Here is an 18,868-nt window from a genome sequence, read left to right as displayed (position 1 = left end):
TAACATCAAGAGATAACCCATTGTACAACATATTTTGTTGTCTTTTCTAAATGACGTGAAACACCTAAGATAAGACAGTCTTATTAACCATTTCCTCCCTGATTTCCTTTTTCTCTCACACTCTTCCTTTGTTTCTTTTTTTTAATATAAAGAAGGAAGTTTGCTGTAGAAAAAAAAGAAGGAAGTTCATATTTACACGGAACGACCGCCGCCGACAGCGTCTTCTCCGATTTCTCTGCAATTTCTCGCTCCCGATCCAGCGCCCACGCCAACCTCATCAGAAGTCTCCTCCGCCTGCAATCCCACGCCAACCTGTCCCACACCACCGCCTGCCTTCGCCTCCCCCCGCTGAGAGGAGAGCACGGCCAGCCAACCTCCAGAGACCTCCCCCGACGCCTGCCCCAACGTCCGGATCGAAGCAACTGGTCTTGGCGGCGGCGGGATTGCTCTGGGCGGCGAAAGGAGGCAAGCTGCAGAGGAGGGCGACGGGAAGGGAAGAGGTACGTTGGCTGCTCCGATGAGTTCGTTGATGGATAGGGAATCCCAACCTTGCGATTGGGAACACCCCGTTTCCTGGGCATATTCCTCAAATAAAGCTACGGGGCACGGTTTCGGGCATCTCTTGGAGTTGCTCTTAGGTAGACAGGATCCATTTGGTCATATAATTACAGCTGAGTAGGCCATTCGTAGCTTCTTTTTTCTAGAATACGCCATTTGTAGCTTCGGTTGATGCATTTTTCTATAAACTTGGTCAAAAATTTAAAAAATTGGACTTAGTACAAAGCTAAGACTTCTTACATTTAGGAACGGAGGGAGTAGTTGCCAAAATAATTCTCTTATAGTATTATAAAAACGGATGAAAATGCCTTCATGAGTTTAGAAGAGCTGGCATAGAAGTTAGTTCAATTCTACAGTAGGAGAGACTGTCCCGATTGAGGAGAAATTGCAATGTCCATCAAACTAACCATCCTATTTTCTACTCACTCCGTCCCATATTAAGTGACTTTCTATTACATGTATCTAGACGCCTTTTAGGCATAGATACATCCATATTTGGACAAATTTGAGTCACTTAATATGGGACGGAGGGAGTAGTACCATATAGTCATGACTCCACTTGCTTCAAGCTCAATATCCATGTCCCTATTTTGTGCACATCATTTTTTTTCTTCTTGAACACACGGAGCAACGTGTCATTTCCATTAAGAAGAAATCACAAGAATCGCAAGTACAAACAAAGTTTTGCACCCCGTGTTAAAAAAGTTTAGTGCCTACAGGTTTACGTTTTAGAGCACCGAATTATGTTTTTGCCTGGGATACAAAAAACTCGACCCTTGGGGGAACAAACCCTAAGGCAATGCTTTTTAGGTCGAGGAAAGGCCCTGAATGCTGGCTCCACCACTGCGACGACACAATTGGTGACCTCACACATGCAGGGAACAACTCAGTGAGAGGGGCCTTTATTTTTGTGATAACCAGGGTTCGAGCCCTGGTTGGCAGCCCCACTGCTGGGTGTATTACCACTGACTGAGCTATGAGCACCTGGGATACAATAATTTTCATTTTTTAAAGAAAATTTATACACAAACAACGAACACGAACATGTGTAAGAAATTTCAAGTAATCTTTACACTTTCAAGTATTCTTTTGTGAATTTACTGTTCAACTGAGAATGTGCTCCCGGAAGCCAAAATGTCGCTTCATATATGGCTTTTATTTAACTGAGAATATGGTTGATTATCTGCTGAATATTTCGTTGGTTTGTTAGATACTTAGATGTATGTGCAGCTTAAATTCGCATTAGCTTCCATCTATAACAGGCTGGTACTGTATGTAAACCTGAATACATTCATGAAAATGATTATGCAAATCATTATTTTCCATTACCAACAAGCAAGAGAATTTCAGCATGTACACATTTTACAGTTAAGTCAGTTGTTAGAAGCTTCCATCATGTTCCCTTCAATTGCTTTGGTGTGTCTGTTAAATATATGGTTGTTGACGAAATAGAATCTGGCTTTTAGTTTTATTATGTTCTTCTGGATTATATTTGTTTCCTCTAACTGCCAACATCATGTATAGTAGCATTCATAAGTTGCATTTTCTTTCCTACGTTTTGTTTATATATTTTATATTTATTTTTTTATGACATCTGAAAATTTCTACCAGCACAATTTGTTGAACATTATCTTAAAATAGATTTGTCTTGGTTTTTACCTATAGGTTGGACATGACTCATATGTTCCCAAATGAAGGTGCCTCATCCAGCTCAACCTCTATGAGCAGCCAGAAGAGTGAGACAGATGATGACAAGATGATTGCAATGGTCCTTGAAGAAGAATATGCCAAGCTAGATGGTGCTATGGCCAAGCGTCTTTCAAATTTAACATCTATTCCCGTAAGATATTGCATGCCTGTTCTGTTTTACTCATTTCTGTTTTCCATTCGCAGTTAAAACTGTCAATTTTTTGTTTGTTGGGCACTCTTATCTTTTTCTCTATGGTATAATATTGGTTAAATAAAATTAACTTTGTGTGCTTGTTACCTGAAACTCCTTTCCTTTGGCGCATTTACAGCATGTGCCCCGGATTAATACATACTTCCCGACGTATAGTGATGCCACTATGGATCATCACCGCCTTCATGACAGGTAACTTTTGATGACCTTTGCAGGTTTTAATCTGGTACAGTTTTCACTTCTATTTCTTGTAAAACTAGGCTTCGTTTTTTAGCTTAGAAAGTAGTACCGTATATTGCCTTCAGTGTCAGAGGCACTAATGTTTCATTCAAGTCTATAGCAGTTGAGCCGAAGGCTGAAGTAATTTTTTTGCATTGACATTGGGGATTCAATGTATATATTGGGAATACATTATGGAATTGGAAACCTGTGGAACAACATTCAGATTGCGTACCTAAATCCTATCTTGTTTTTTCTTTCCTTTCTGACATTTCAAATAAATGGTAAACTGCATATTGGAACAGTTTAGGCTGTCTTTACGCAGTGCGTACCGCAGAAATAGCTCAAGCTGACTGGGATTGACCTATCACCTGTTTCAGTGAATAAATGGAATGCCAACACATCTATGATCTTAGCATATTTCGTAATTCAAGAGAGCCTTTTGTAGGTTAAATGCATATGGCCTGTTTGAAGTGAGGGTATCAGGCGATGGCAATTGTCAGGTTTGTGATTTTTCTAAAGCAGAATTTTGCTCACGTGATGAAATTAGATGATCTTGTGAAGTTCGTACCCGTATGTTCATGTGAGAATATGGTTATTTCTTGTCTTGTAGTTCCGTGCACTCTCAGACCAGCTATATCGATCACCCGAGTATCACAAGCACGTTCGGAAAGAGATAGTGAAGCAGGTATATGATCACCTGGACAATCAGAAGTACCACAATTTAGTTTATGTTACTGTGTTCATATGGCTAAACTGCATTTTTTTTATGCCTCAACACATGCCTCTTAACCTTTTGATGAATTCACCCCTGTATTATCTACTAAATTACTTTGTCATCATGTGATGTATAAATAAACAGGTTTTTCATCATTTGATCATTAGGCTATATTTGTGCTCATGTACTGATAATTCTTTTTTACGAAACTTGAACACTTATGTGTGCCACATTTGTTCTTGTGCAGCTCAAGGCATGTAACTCCTTATACGAAGGTCATGTCCCAATGAGATATAAGCATTATTGCAAGAAGATGAAAAAGTATGCATTTTCACGGGTTTGATTTTCTGCAGAGTACTTTGATTAAAATTAGTTCATACTTGTGCTTTTGCATTTATTATATATGGCCCTGAAATCTTATCTTCTCCAGATCTGGTGAATGGGGAGACCATGTCACACTGCAAGCAGCTGCTGATAAGGTTAACTCTCCTTTACACTGCAATGTTTTCATCATTTCCTTGTTTACTCAACTTCCTGCAGTGGTGCAAGATTTTCTGCCCTTTATCCTATATCTAAATTTTTCCTATTTGTCATGCATTCTACTGGGATTTATTATGGCCCTGAAGATCTGCCTTTTTTTGCAATCATATATGTTGTTTTTTCTTTTAGCGAACAGCAGCACTGTGATTTATTAATTAAGGAAGAGTAAAATACAAATATCCTCAGTAGAGAGCAAGGGGGAGAACAACAGAAGAGAGGCTATTTACAGTAAAAGGAACATAATGAAGAGGAACATAATAAATCGCATATGTTCTGATGGTGACAGGACTACTGAATAAAATCTTAATGGTTTCTTAGTCTGTATTGTGTGATTTCTTTCTTTGTTTATCGCATTCACTTGTGTTTCACTAGAAGTCCTATACATCGTGGATGAATATACTGTCGTATTATCAGTCTTGTGCCCTTGCAGGGAATTAATATGTGTGTATCTTGACAAGACACCCCTTGAGAGAGAAGACTCCTAATGATTATCTTTTTTTTCTGTCAGTTTGCTGCGAAAATATGCCTTCTAACATCATTCAGAGACACCTGTTTTGTTGAAATTGTTCCACAGTATCAGGCTCCACAGAGAGGTAACGTTTTGGCCTGTGTCAAAGCATAACAAGTATTCTCATATTGACATAAGAAACATTAGTTGTGAACAGCATATTATTGCCCTTGTTGCATGCAATTTGCAAAAGATAAAATAAATATCTCTTGTGCGCATGCATATGCATCTCTCTCTTATTACTACATAAGTAGAGATTACAACAACTAAAAATCTGCCTAACCGATCCTGATGGTTGACTCGTGATGTCGCATGTTTTTCAGAGCTTTGGCTAAGTTTCTGGTCTGAAATTCACTACAACTCCTTGTATGATGCTCGAGGTCAGAAACAAGTCCTTATTTTACTTCAGTTGTAGGAAGCTGAAATGCACCAGTTCGTTTGTCTCATATTTATCCATGCATTTGAAAGAAAAGTAAACGACTTGTTGCTTTGCAGATATCCCTAGCAAATACAAGCCTAGAAAGAAGCACTGGTTGTTTTAGATTCGCCTGTTCCTACAGACTTGGTTTTTATTATATGGCCGCTGCTGTCTGGCGGAATGCTGCTGCTTAGGAGACACTACCCGACTTTCTCCACTGAAGGTCTGAAAATTGGTCCGTTGAGTGCACTTACTGGTGCAGTACTATACAGCATAGACTCATATCACTTAATTTTAGGTTCATTCCTTGTGAATAGATACAGGTACTGACATAAAGGTTGATTGTACACATATATGTTTGTTCATTGTTATATTTTTCAATTTTATTGTTCTACACTGATACTACATATTGTCCCATCCATTTCATTAGTGGGAACAAGTCTTCAATTTCCAATTCTCAGACTGGGTATCCGCTGTCAGTAGCTAGTACCTGGATCACATGACTGAGTGTCAGGTGCTTTAGCTGTTCTTGTGTATTTCGTTGCACACGCATTCCGTGTAAGAAATACTCGCTGGTGTAGCTGCTTGAACAACTTAACCTGTTGTCTTGCATATACACGAAGAAGCTGAATATGGAGGATTCAAGCTGGCCAGTTACTTAAGACCACTGGTCCCAGGGCTATGGTTAGGAATTGGGGCCAGTGCGTTGCTACGGACAACAAAACACACCACATGTTTAAAAAGCTACGGATAACAAAATACAAATGCTAAAAAAAAATTGTATTGGTGCTACGAAACACTGAGACGAAAGATTTCACAGTTTTATGATTCAGTACCAAACTAATTGGTGTTTGCGAACTCAGAATGGGCACAAATACATGATACCCATATCCTGATTCGGGCAATTCGGGTTTCAGTTCCCGGTATCCGAATAGTCTAAATAGTCCGATGTAGTTAAACGTATAGAGCAGTCCAATATAGAATTTTGACAATCAGGCCCAACTTCACAACTAAATCTAGCCCACTCTCGTATCCCTTTGCTCGCCTCTCACAACGCACGACACGGAGCCCCCGAGGGGGACGATCTCCACGTCGACCTCATCCCTGCCATGGCGTGCTGCACTCTCTCCCCCCATACTGCCCTGCTCTAGCCGGTGCGGCGTCAGCCCCGCCCAGCCCTCCTCCAGCTCCGGCGATCCGCGACTCCTCTCGCTGCCCATGGGCCGGTTAAGGACCGCAAGGAACGGACGAAGAAAACAAGAAAAAAGTGATGCGCGCTGAATTTAGGCCTGATGCCGCCCAAACGCGGATGAAACGGTGTGGCCGTGTGGGCGCGGGCATACATATAGCCCGGGATAGGAAGGTTAGATCAGGGTCGAGGGTTCCTGCTCAGATCTCCAGCGGCGAAGATGAGGTACAGCCACTCCGATCATCCCTCGCTTTCCTCCAAAGTAACTTCAGCCGCTGCGGATGGTGAAGGCAAGGGAAACCGCCGATCCGATCCCGTTTCGGCGAAGCGCTCCTGTCGACCGGACTCGACACCCAGCGAAGCCACTGGTGAGGCTCCTCCTCTTTCTAGGAAGAGAAAGAGCAAGACGATGCTGGGGAGGGACAGGAACGCCCACGGAGCCGGGGAGGCCTCTGCAGACGCTGGGAAGGGAAGAGACATGTTAATGGAAGACAAGGTTCACAGTACTCTTCTCAGCGTGCATTGCTTTGGGGATGACAACATAGATGAAGCCGATGGTGCTGAACCTGCCAACGAAGTTGACCCTCCCACTATGGACAGTGACATTGAGCTCGTAGGAGGAGCACAAGGCAGTTTTGTCACTAAACATGAACACACTTTTGCAGTTGACAATTGCCATGATGTAAATATGTGCATGGACAAATCTATTCCCCTTGCTAGCCAGAACTGCCTCAGGTCTGAGGAAAGTGCACGGACGCAAGAGATGAAGCCAAACATCCCAAGCCTAGCTATGGAAATTAAGGATCCACTTGACCACAGAGAAAAACCAGCAACGCCGGACACCCTTGAGCTGAATATTTGTGATGTTAGCGAAGAGAATATGCGTTACCTTTTCACTTTCAGACCTGCCGCAGATTACGTTGAAGACTTTTCTCCATACGATGAGCAAGAGCTCACTAATATGCATCGCCGGTTAGCTCTTTCTCGCATTAAAGATTACAAGGTATATCTCTTATGAACACATGAGACCCCAGATAAGATTATGCACACACAATAATGTCACATAGCCTAAACATTTGATTTGTTTCTCCTGTGTATTTTAGTTTGCCGTCTTGCTCTGGTTTGTACTAATTTAATTTCTCCTCTTGCTGTAGCTATTATCAACTGGGGAGAAACTAGATATTGCAGAAGTTGCAGCACAGTACCCTCCGGATGTTCTTCAGACTCAGGGCTACTTTGACACTATGAGAACAGTTTGGAATGGTACTTCCACCCGGCATACACTGGGATTGCTGGCCTGGATGACTGCCAACGTTTAGTTCTTCGTGATGATGTAGGTGCCAACACTTAACTCCATCATGCCAATTTGTTTAATGTTCATTTATGCTAACACAACCAAAATTTTAGTTTGTTGTGCATTCTTTTTTGAAAAATTCTAAGTTTGTGGAGATGACTCTATATGCATCGTAATGTATGATGTCAGCATTCTGCATGTGCCTCTATTTTTGTAACTTTGTATGTCTACTGGCCTATATAGCAACATTTTCTTTGTGACAGGGTTCCTATCTATACTGGGATTCTTACTGCAATTATTGTTATACCTACGAGAGGGATCAGCAATATGTGCAGTACTGTGAGGAGATGATGGACAAAATTAAGGTAGGCATGATGAGATAAACTGTAAACTACCAGTCAGATGTCACCTTGGTCTAATACTGTTTTTGCCATGTCTCAGTGGATTGAAGACAAAGTGGGAGTTGAGGAACAGCTGGTAAACATCCTCCAAAATCCTCTTGCATTTGATAAACTATTAAGGAATGTTTATTGATGCTGTAGTTCAGTGGTTTCATATGTCGCACATGATAACCACTTGAATTTGTCATATAGTGGTGGAGATACAACACAGTGGCTTTCAATGAAGCAATGAAGATTACAATAAAGTTTCCTACTTTGTTCAGACATTCAGCTCTTGGCGCCTACAGTGTAATGCCCCTCCCTTGCCTATTAGTTACTTGCTGCTCATATATGGTAATGGTATTTGACTATTCATCTTTTCATTCAGGAGTATAAACTAATCATTGAACATCGTTTTAAGAGTCGTATGGACTTCTTTGATGTTGTCTTCCTTGAGATCTGGAAACGGGTTGCTAAGAATAATGTTAGTGATCTCATTCTGGTGCTTTTATTTTCTGTTTGTGCTTGCTTTATATCCTTACTGATTATATTTCCATCAATATTGCCCAGGAGGCTTTCTATGATGCTTTGAAGGAAATGTATGAGAAGGACATGTTCCCTTCACGTATGAATTTTATTAAAATGGAAATTGAAAAACTATATGATGGTTGGATGAAACGGGATGTAGGTTCCTCTTCTTGACAAGGAATGAAAATGTTTGTTCATCTGTAGATGTTTCTGTTTTATCATTTTGGTTTGCTAACTTTTGTGCATGTTTCTATTGTCCAGTATGATACCTACGTGGCTAGGATTGATAAAGAGGTAAGCATGCTTTATTTGAGATTTTGTATGAGGTCCAAGTCCAACTGGAATGTTTACAGTGATGCAACATGCTCTGTCTACAGGTTTCGGAAGATGACTGTCTCTTCTTGATCAGAGAGGCCTTAAAGAAAATTGTTAGTTGTTCCTCTTTTATTTTCTAGTGAGGAAATGCACCTTCATTTGGAACATCACCAAGTTTTATTGTTTTTGCTTAAGTGAAAATTTAATTTTTACTTTCAGTTTCCAGAACTAAAGGGCTATTTGCACTGCGTCAGAAAGAAAATGGAAATCGCTGAACGTATTGGTTTGGCTGGTTACCAAAAGTATGCACAAACTTGGCAATATCCAGGCCTGCTTACATGTCCACTTAATCGAATCAAGCATGATGTTTCTTAAATTGTTGTGCGATGCAGGAGAGAAGACATGGCCAGTGCCGAAGCCAAGGCTGCAATGGCAAACTGAAGGAAGCAATGCCTTGGATAAGAAAACGGCTTCTCGGTGCTGAATTTGTGATATCAGTCTCCGCCATGTCCTTGTGCCCTGTTAATTTGTCATACAGTATATAACATGATGATTTTATCATCTATGTTTGCTACCATGTACCCTTTGGAGCGAAGTTCTTATGACATGCTGTAATGGAGTTGTGAATTATTTTTAATCAGGAACGCTAGTTAAATGTGCAAAACCCGTGAGGTACATACATCTAAGATCAAGATTGTGTGTGTTTCTTTCTGGTATTAGGCTCCATCTTGGCTCCCCTGTGAGTCTTGGAACCGGGTTTTCACTTGCAACCTGAGAGGTACATACATCTAAAATCGTTGCAAATATCCAAATAGTGTATCTTTGTGGAGTGCGTTGATCTAATTTTAGTTATTCATGTACAACTTCTGTCCTAAAATAAATGACGTGTACTTGTATAAAAATCTATACCACGATGGAGTGAGCAGTCATACAGCGGAGCTGCCGGACCACCGTGGGCGCGTCGCGTGGCACAACACGAAGAACAAGTAACAACCCCCGTAGGTCGGCAGGTGGCTACCCGCCACCGAAAAACCCCAATCCATCTAAAACTAGACGCGTCGGGCAGGCCCACGGAAAAGCGAAACGGATAGAAGAATAGAAGAGTCGTTCACCAGGGAGAAGGAGGAGCCGGCGCTGCGGGCTTGGTAGTGGACTAGTGGTAGTAGTCGACTCTGCACGCCAAGTCTGACCCCGCCGCGCCCGGCATTTCCCCCCTGCCGCCGCCGTTCCCCCACCCTCTCCTCCCGCGGGCCAGAGGCAGCCCCGGCCCCCGGGTCTCCTGTTCTCCCCTCCCGCGAAGTGAGGTCAGCGCGGGCATGGCGACCGGCGCCGTCGCCCCGCCGCCGCTGGCCGGGGCCAGGCTCGGCTTCGTCGGTGCCAGGGGCGTCCTCCACCGCCGTGTCTTCGCCACGCCTATGTGAGCTCCCTTCTTCGGCTCTTGCCCCGTTTGTTCGTTCGGTGTCGTAGTGTAAGAGGGATTTCGTGATTTTGGCCGCGAGTTGCAGCAGAGGGAGGGACATGCCTGATTTGATCGATGGGGGAAATGAATCCAGAAAAACTTTTTAGTAGGAAATTTTGCCGAGTATGGATTACTTAGGTTGGTCGTTGCAAGCTGTATATTCATGACAAGGAAGGTCACCGGTTAGGCGGTTAGTTCAATTTAGGATCATACTTCTATTGAGGCCTGTTGTCATTGAGGTCCACTGGTTGCTGGTTGGAATCGCACCAATTATGCCACTAGTACAACTTTAATCCAAACTTGAAGATAATAAAGATGCTGCTCTGCTGAAGAAAGGGCTGGTGACTGCGATTTTTTTGAGGCAGAACTCTAGTACTTTGATACGGAGTAGCATCTTGTTTGTTTAGCATGTGCTGATGCTCCGTTGGTTGTTACTTGGGTTTTACGTGTGCACTGATGTCTATGTCTTGGCATGGTGAAACTGGGAAGGGAATACTCACCATAGGAATATAACAGAAGTCGCTGGAGTTAAGTTGTCAGTGGAGCATTCAAGCTTGATCTTTTCTTGATTTGAAAGTATAGATATGTGAACAATAACAACATCATGCTTACATATTCACGCATGTTGTGTGTTATTTTCATGCAAAATAAGTGTATTTTTTTCAGGAAAGATGAACCTGTGGTTTCCACAAACAATAGAGAAGAGGAAACAGTCACCGATAGCCTTAATGTTGCCAAGAAGAAATCATCCCTCCCTGGGCTTTCGTCAAGCTTATCCAATAAGATAACAGTGACCCCAACACCTTTGCATCCAGCGGAACCATCTGATCTCCGTTTCAATCGTCTCCGACCATCAGTTGAAGAAAGTGATTGCAAATACAAAAGGTTGTTTGGCTGCTATGTTGCTCGGGAGGCTATAATGGACGAGGAATACTGGGTATTATTCTTGTTACTTGTAGAAAATATAAGATCATTTATTCTGGGCACTACTTTAAAGCCATCTATTTCTGGTTAGCATGGCCAGCACGTGTGTTTTATAATGAGTTGGTGACAATAATCTCAAGGATTATACTAGTGTTTTCTATCTGTCGTTTGTTTTCATTCTAATAATTGCTCAGAGCATGAGATTCCTAGCTAGCATTTATGTTCCAAATCATGCACCTTCACGTTTTAGTTGGTGCTATAATGTAATGAAACAATATTTACATTACTACTGTGACTTACATCTCTTCTTACCAAGACTTGATAGATTGCCGCATGGTTGAGAGCAGAACATCGCTATGAAGATCAGTCAGGCGATCGGTTAGTATTTTAATTGTCAGGGCTTATGCACTTCTTTTAGCATTATCTAGCAGCTAATATTTATCTACAATTATTTTTCACTGCAGATATGTTGAAAGCTTCAAAAGAAAGTTTGCGTCGCAGGTACGTGTAAAATCAATTAACCATTGTTTTGTTTTTGCTTGAGGCAATTGGGATGGTAAAGATGTCAAAATCTGCGCATCAATATTACACCAACTGATCATTCAATGGTTTACGTTCTGCTTCACGTCTATCGTCGTCAATCATCTCATTGCAGGAATTTCATGCGTTAAAGAAGAGATGCAGCAACCAGGTTGGAGAGAAGTATACCTGTTTCGTTGCGGTATGACTTAAAGCTGTCTGTAAACCACTTATTGAATTTATTAGATCTTTGATCCAGCATGTTTGTTCATGAAAGTATGCTTTGAGGGAAGTGACACATGCCAAATGACTATCTAATAAATGACAAATTAAAACTCGAGTTTTCTGTTTTCGTTTGAGATCTTGTGTGCTAATTATTTAGGTCTAATTTGTCAAACACCCAAAAAACACTTTTCAGACATTTTCCTCTACTTCAAGGTTAATTGTTTTCCATGGAAATCTTCACGGTTCAAATCTCACTCACAGTGTAATATTGCAGGTAAAGAATGATGATCTCACACGAACTGTGGTGAATAGTGTCGTTGGTACCCTGGATGTATGTGTCAGGCATCCTCTGCATGGGGAAAAATATCCTGAGGTATGGAAAAATAGGACGAGTGTCTTTATATTACTCCTGTCAGTGTCATTGGAAGTTACTTCAAAGTTATTCACAGGAGCCTGGAAACTCACCATTTTACGCTAGAATATATCAACCACATCAGCCAAAATTTGGATATTTAACAAATGTATGTGTTGCTAAGTATGCACGGCGTCAAGGGATTGCCACCAACATGTTGTTATTGGCCATTGATGCTGCAAGATTCAATGGTAAATCTAAATTATTTGTAATAGTAAAAACTGTTAATAGTGGTTCATCTGCTGATATCGACCTTCATCCCCTATTTGTAGGTGCTGAAAGTATTTATATTCATGTACATAAGGATAACTTGCCAGCTCGGAGGCTATATGATCATATAGGATTCAAGGTATGTGTACCATCTTGTTTCAGTTTTGTTATTTAAACTTTCCATTTACGTATAGAGTTCTGAGTGCAATATTCTTATGCTGTCTATTTGTAGATGGTTGATAGGAATGGTGCTCGCCAGCCGTCGGATCTGTGCCTACTCTCTTTCAGTTTGAAGCACTAGGATAGATAACAAGGGGCTTGCTCCCATATCCTTTGTGCAGAAAAGGAAAGTACTCCATCGGTCCGCTTGATTTAGCAAAAGCAGGACTGAATTAGTTTACCATCTTGTAAATGATAAAATCTTGTAAAGTACGAAATCCTTGGGACGAACTAGATGTGCTGATAGTTCTGGTGCCAAGAACCCTCGTGCTATGTGTGTGGGAAAATTTCTGTTTACTGTACAGTTTATGAAGCAAGCAATCCAATGCTTCTCGGTTCATTCTCGTGATTCTGCTGTACATCTGTGCGAACAAACATCCATGATAAGATCTGTAATTCCTCTAGCCATAGTATGGATGCAGTTTATTAGTTTCAGTTACAATGCCAAGACCAGTACAACATCGGCATTCTCTTCTTCAATCAGTGAGGAAATTCTATGATTGAATTTATCATTCAGATGCAGGATCTTAATGTTGTTTCCCTACTGAGTTAAGAGTTATGTCCAAATTAAACTAATTTTTTTCTATAATTTTATAAAGTCCTGTAAACGTAGTATTTTTTAGGAGCAGGCAGGAGCACTTCCTTTTCATTAATTTTCATTAAGAATCAACCTGTAAACGTAGTATGCCCTTAATCGCTTATCTGTAAACGTAGTATGCCCTTAATTTTCATTAAGAACAAGTTTTCCTGAGCACGGTGATCGTATCGGTGTTCGTACTATACTTCGATTTGGTAGGCAAATCTGCCGGTCTGGAAGGGTTTATACACACGGGATAGAAAGAATGCAACTGTTAGATACTACATATTAGACACTGTAAGCTACATCAAATCAAATGTATGTGAGGGATCCTACATGGTAGCCAATGTAAGCGAAAGTTGCGCTAATCTCAGTAAAGTCAGTAGCAGCAATCTTAATTGCTTGGTAAGCTCCTCTGCTACATATTATTCCCCACTGTACAACAACAAAGTTAAGAGGGCGCAATAACAAATAAAGAAAACAGTGCAATTCCAAAAAAAATGTATGGTTGTTTTTACCTTGTGAGATGATTGCTCGGTATGTCGATAATTTTCTATCCACTGTTTCCAGAGAAAAAAAAAGGGTTGGTAGTCCAAAAGAAATCCAAGTATTGGACAAAGAAAATAGATATTTCCTTAGCATGATCTGTGATTCATACCTTAAGGTCCTTTGATAATTTCTCATAGTACTTGAGATACTCTAGCTCCATCTTATAAGTCTGCAAGTATTTGTGGTAGTCTGCCCAGCTGGCGTACTCATAACCACCCTACATAAACGATACAGAGAGAACCCATGGTTTTTAAAAACTATCACCACAAAAAGAATAACTTTACTTTAAAAAACAATTGATGAAGAACTAAAGAAGCAGCTAGTAGTTATCAGAAAAACAATCCAGTTACTGAAAAAAAAGTATATTTAGAGGGAGTCAAAGAGTCTGACCATTTACTTAGACAAAACAATTAAACTGTTCACAAAAACAAAGGTAGTGAGCGTGAGCAACAAGGCGAAATAACATTTCTTTGCTTGGCACTATATTTGAATTAGTTAGTATGGCCAGTTTCTAGGCTGATAAATTGATGAGAGCATTATGAACACTGTGTTTAAGGCAAAGGTTATTTCAGCTCCCTAAAGGTAGCATGAACTCACATCTCATTGTAATTGGCAATAGTTTTCTAAAAACATTTCAAAACAAGAACATCTAGAGATTATTTAGCACATATAGATCTGATTTCAAATAGATTGTCACTCATCAAATTATCGATTTGGAGACTGCAATATTATTGTAAGTTTGTAACGGCCAGACAGTTGTGCGAATATAACTAACCTCAAATACAAATTTAAGGACTATTCATGCATCAGTACAGAACTCACATAATTCAGAAGGACTAGGCGTTGGTAGTCATCCAGGGAAGCACAGTAGATGTAATCAGGGTGGAAAAACCAATCCAATGTGCCGTCTTTCTCGAAGCGCTCGAAAAATCCATACTTCTCAAGAAACTCCAGAGAACAACCCTCCTCACAACTGTCCTGAAGAAATTCCTCTTTCCATGTACTGCCATCTTCCTCAGGGTAATCTTCTTTCAATTTATCACCATGCAGTTCTTTCTTGGACACTTGTTGTGACAACTGTAGACAATGAGATGAAACATCATATAAGATCAAATTAAATGCAAACAAGAGGTTAAAAAATCAAGACATGTCACATAGAACAAGTGAATGCACACAACAGAATGCATGACATAGGACGATAGGTAGCTAATAGTATAAATGGAAATGTCTATTAATTGAACCTTGTATTTGTAATATCTGAAGCGATATAGTCCATGTAGACAGTCTTGTTGATGGTGCAGCTCCTCATCTTCCAGTTTAACATTACGATCAATCCAAGGAGGGTTGGGAGCCAGCTGTCCAATGTAAGAATTGAACTCCTTAAAGCTGATAGACTCTCCCATGTGCAACTCATCAAGCTCTTGGATCAAAAGCCTTGCTTGTTCTTGGACGTCTAAAGCCTCCTTAGTTGCAGGGTTCTCATGCAGCATCTCTCCACTCAAGCCCACATCAGCCTCCACCTTTGAGCTCTGGTTCTGCAGCAGCATCACACCGTTCAAGCCTGTATCAGCCTTGTCTTTTGAGCAGAGCTTCTGCGACATCTTTCCAATCGAGGCTCTGCTTGTTTTCCCCTTCATTGTCCGGTAATTGGCAACAGATTCTTCACAATTTTTAGCAGCAGTAGTCCTGGCATTGTGATTATCCATGGAAGCAAGGGAACCGGTCTCCATTGCACGGCACTTGTGCACCGTCTGTCCACCCGAGCCTACAGACTTCGCCTTTGTGCTGGGCTTCAGCAGCATCGTCCCACCGTTCAAGGCCATATCCGCCCTTTTAATCTTGGTGGGCTTATGCTCCCCGGCATCCGGTAGTGCTGTGCTTGTGCCGACCCCCTTGATGCCTGGCGCACAAGGTCCGATTCGAGAAGGAACCCCTGGCTCCAGCTCCACCTTCTCTCTGCGCAGGCCCGTCTTAGCCTTTCCGACGCGCGTCTGCGATGGCGACCCTCCGCTCGAGGTCATGGTCTTCATCGGCGGCATCTCTCCGATCGAACCCGTATCCACCGGCACCTTGCCAGGATCCGTTGCTGGCACTGATACCCCTCCGCTAGCCTTCTTCGGCAGAATCTCCCCATTCGAGTACGACCGCGCCGCCCCCTTTCCGCGATGCGACGACGGCACCCCTCCGCTCCTCACCACCGTTGGGGCCTTCTTCTGTAGCATCTCCTCAGTCGAGCCCGAGCCCGAGCCCGTGCCCGCCGCCCCGTTTCCCCAAACCTTTCACGGACGAATTTGGTGTCGGGCGGCCGGCCGGCGGCGGCAAGACGCGGTCAGGCGACATAGAAGTCGATACAGAGAAGAAACGACCTGTTTGGGTCTAGCCAGAAGGGGGTTTTCAGAAAAAAGGACTGCATGTGCGAGGTTCTTTTCGCAGAGATCAGAGTGAAGTGGGAGCTCCGCACGTGAATCTAACCGCAGGAAGCAGTTCGGACGGATATCGTTAATTTGATTAGCAAAGGTCCGTTTGCCATGCAATCGCCAAACTAATGTAATCGTGCAATCAAATTCAGAGAGCCCTCCGATCTGCTTCTCGTGGTTAGATTCACCTGCGGAGTTCCCACCTTTAATTAATCCAGTATTTGCGGAAAAAAACCCTCGTACATGTCCTTTCTTTTTTTTGAAAATCCCCTGTTGATCTCCCCGATCTTCTTTCCCAAACAGGTCGTTTCTTCTCTGTATTAGGTCGCTTGACCACGTCTCGTCGCCGCCGGGCCGGCCACCCGACACCAGATTCGTCTGTGCGCCGCTGGAAACGATCCTCCTATCCTGCGCACGGCAGGCCCCCCAACGTTTGATCAGAAGAGCTGAACGTCATGCTCATAGGCCATGGTGAATCAAATCTCATGGAACCTGGTGGATAAAGTATGTAAAACATCGCCCTTATGGATTTGAAACCACTATGCATGCATTGATCTTTGTGGTGTTACCTGAGAAAACCGCACCATAGATTGCTAATTGAGTTCTTCTCTGGAGAGGGATGCAGACACAGAGACAGAAAGGACTGCAGGTCCGTGTGACGTTCAGCTCTTCTCCATAGAAAGGATCAAATCGTTGGGGGAAGCGAATCGTTTCTGAGTAGTGGGCGCACGGACGAATTTGGTGTCGGGCGGCCGGCCGGCGGCGGCAAGACACGGTCAGGCGACCTAGAAGTCAATATAGAGAAGAAACGACCTGTTTGGGGTCTCGCCAGCAGGGGTTTTTCAGAAAAAGGACTGCATGTGCGAGGTTCTTTTCGCAAAGATCAGATTAAGTGAAGTAGGAGCTCCGCATGTGAATCTAACCATAGGAAGCAGATCGGAGGGCTATCGTTAATTTGATTGCATGATCGCATTAGTTTAGTGATTGCACAGCAAACAGACCCATTAGCAAAATCTTATTGGTGTCATCTGAACCCAACGACTACACTTGTTCTCACCGTATAGCAAAATCTTACCGTATAGGAGTATAGGTGAAAAAGTTACTCGCCGTATGGGAGTACAATTAGCAAAATCTTATTGGTGTCGTCTCAACCCAACGACTAAATTTGATCTTAGCAAAATCTTACATTCTCTTGAGCAGATGAAACTCCTGTACGGTGTATATGCAGTTTTATTTTCTTTTTCTATTTGGCTTAATGCGGGGGCATGTAACTTGTTTATAAAACGGACTTTGTTTAGATTTGCAGTCGGATGAAAAAATAATGCCGTGCCGTTTCTGTCTATTGGGTGCTCCACAACTCTGGTCCCACTGCCAGGCCGCCTCCGTGCCCGGCTGAGTGTTCTATTTCTCCTATGGGATGCATAGCAATGGCATCAGTTTTTACAATATCACATCCCATTTATAAAAAATAACGTCCTAATTTTCCTTAAACAGTGACATATTAGCTTTTATTAAGACAAGTCTTTGACCACAAATTACTATGCTAAGATGTGGTTTATATGACATAAAATTAGTATCGTTAGATTCGTTATCAAAAGAATTCCATCATACTTGTGGTTTCATGTCATATAAACCACACTTTAACATAATAATTTGTGGTCAAAGCTTTGTCTTACTGAAAACTAATATGTCATTCTTTAAAGAACGGAAGGAGTACTTAGCATCAAAGGTTAGCTTTCTTCGCAAAGAAATAGAAATGATACGTTTACCAATTGCAAAAAACGGTAGAATACCTAGGAAACTTCTGTCCATAATTACAATATGTTCACTACTACTATATTTCTTCCAACATGCATAAATTACGTGTAATACTCCAATGCACGTTGAACAGAGGAAGTGGTATATGTTCTGGATGTAAAATCACACGTGGGCAGCGCACTAGGATACTCCAATTTCAGAGTTGATAAACGCTTGTTTGACCACTATCTCAATTCTTCTGAATACCCCATTATATTGCTTCAATCCCGCGAAAGTAAAATATACACTGTTTAGCTCTAATTTGGGAATCCACAAATTGGAAGGCGTGAATTCACGCAATTTTTATCAGGAAAATTAAGAAAATACCCTGGGATTACAATAGCGGCGGCAATGCCCATCTTCTTTCTGATATACTGCTCATAAGTCTTTGACATATCAAACTGAAAAAGAAATGAACTTCACTTGGTAAATTATCTTTCAACAAGCATGCATACAATGATACAGATGTAATTCCATAAATTACGGTACCTGTTTTTTAACTGCCTCCGCAATCCACTTCTGAGGAGCTTTATCCTTCTTATCCTAAAGGCAGCCAGACCAGACATCAAATATAAGAACACATTCCAGCAGATTTCACTTGCATCGCGTGTGACATACAGAAGACGGTACTTACATCTGAGGTAATGTTATCCATGAATTCATTGAACTGAAGGAAGGAAGATGAAAAGAGATAAGCATATATGTATATACATAGATGAATATTAAGTTAAAACTGCAAATTATTTATTATGAGTAAAACAGCCCACCTTCTGTTCCAGAAACTTCAAGGTTATATCAAACTCCAATGCACGTTTAATTAAGGGTTGATGTAATGGAAACTTGTTCAGATTATAAACCTCCTTCAAAGCATCTTCGAAACTCATCTGAACATTATTCAAGGGAAAATAATGCAATGGTGTAAGCATGTAAAGTGTTTGCACAAAGAAGGAAGCAGCCATCAAATAGCTGATTAGTTGTGCGGAAGACTGGCGC

The 18,868-nt window shown here is 41.7% G+C and overlaps 4 protein-coding genes and 1 long non-coding RNA gene across 7 annotated transcripts; 3 read left to right on the top strand and 2 right to left on the bottom strand.

The window, feature by feature from the left end:
• The first annotated feature begins 174 nt into the window (after positions 1-174).
• Positions 175-5,266, top strand: LOC100839638 (OTU domain-containing protein DDB_G0284757). The gene is made up of 10 exons (XM_003558634.4): positions 175-500; positions 2,224-2,398; positions 2,577-2,650; positions 3,126-3,180; positions 3,291-3,365; positions 3,643-3,716; positions 3,826-3,874; positions 4,444-4,528; positions 4,767-4,823; positions 4,939-5,266. Exons 2-10 carry the CDS (start codon positions 2,231-2,233, stop codon positions 4,983-4,985), a joined length of 684 nt encoding a protein of 227 aa, XP_003558682.1. The 5' UTR covers positions 175-500; positions 2,224-2,230; the 3' UTR covers positions 4,986-5,266.
• Positions 5,267-5,432: 166 nt separating this feature from the next.
• LOC104581860 lies at positions 5,433-9,272 on the top strand. 3 transcript variants are annotated; one of them, XM_010230805.3, is made up of 11 exons: positions 5,433-7,053; positions 7,205-7,383; positions 7,608-7,709; positions 7,786-7,821; positions 7,938-8,033; positions 8,113-8,208; positions 8,295-8,408; positions 8,514-8,546; positions 8,630-8,680; positions 8,787-8,869; positions 8,960-9,272. In XM_010230805.3, the coding sequence occupies exons 3-11, from the start codon at positions 7,692-7,694 to the stop codon at positions 9,006-9,008; spliced, it is 576 nt and encodes a 191-aa protein (XP_010229107.1). In that variant the 5' UTR covers positions 5,433-7,053; positions 7,205-7,383; positions 7,608-7,691; the 3' UTR covers positions 9,009-9,272. The 3 variants fall into 3 exon arrangements, with proteins under 3 accessions (XP_010229107.1, XP_024312441.1, XP_010229106.1); XM_024456673.1 differs by having other exon boundaries at positions 7,205-7,387; XM_010230804.3 differs by lacking the exons at positions 7,786-7,821; positions 7,938-8,033; positions 8,113-8,208; ... (3 more) ...; positions 8,787-8,869; positions 8,960-9,272 and having other exon boundaries at positions 7,205-7,387; positions 7,608-7,678.
• A 391-nt stretch (positions 9,273-9,663) lies between these two features.
• On the top strand, positions 9,664-12,964 carry LOC100839034. Its single transcript, XM_003558632.4, has 9 exons — positions 9,664-9,984; positions 10,693-10,963; positions 11,276-11,328; positions 11,415-11,451; positions 11,606-11,671; positions 11,969-12,067; positions 12,144-12,297; positions 12,379-12,455; positions 12,549-12,964. The coding sequence occupies exons 1-9, from the start codon at positions 9,884-9,886 to the stop codon at positions 12,615-12,617; spliced, it is 927 nt and encodes a 308-aa protein (XP_003558680.1). The 5' UTR covers positions 9,664-9,883; the 3' UTR covers positions 12,618-12,964.
• A 319-nt stretch (positions 12,965-13,283) lies between these two features.
• On the bottom strand, positions 13,284-16,066 carry LOC100832214. The gene is made up of 5 exons (XM_003561952.4): positions 14,903-16,066; positions 14,484-14,738; positions 13,771-13,878; positions 13,631-13,672; positions 13,284-13,547 (listed from the first exon to the last, which is right to left on the bottom strand). Exons 1-5 carry the CDS (start codon positions 15,881-15,883, stop codon positions 13,425-13,427), a joined length of 1,509 nt encoding a protein of 502 aa, XP_003562000.1. The 5' UTR covers positions 15,884-16,066; the 3' UTR covers positions 13,284-13,424.
• A 2,172-nt stretch (positions 16,067-18,238) lies between these two features.
• LOC104581858 lies at positions 18,239-18,659 on the bottom strand. The gene is made up of 4 exons (XR_730061.2): positions 18,643-18,659; positions 18,510-18,542; positions 18,365-18,418; positions 18,239-18,276 (listed from the first exon to the last, which is right to left on the bottom strand). It is a non-coding gene; the product is annotated as an uncharacterized LOC104581858 (long non-coding RNA).
• Positions 18,660-18,868: the final 209 nt, after the last annotated feature.

Source organism: Brachypodium distachyon, chromosome 1, assembly GCF_000005505.3.
Source record: "Brachypodium distachyon strain Bd21 chromosome 1, Brachypodium_distachyon_v3.0, whole genome shotgun sequence".
Lineage (NCBI taxonomy): Eukaryota > Viridiplantae > Streptophyta > Magnoliopsida > Poales > Poaceae > Brachypodium > Brachypodium distachyon.
The sequence above is the reverse complement of the archived record's forward strand: the minus strand, read 5'-3'. Positions and strand labels throughout refer to the sequence as shown.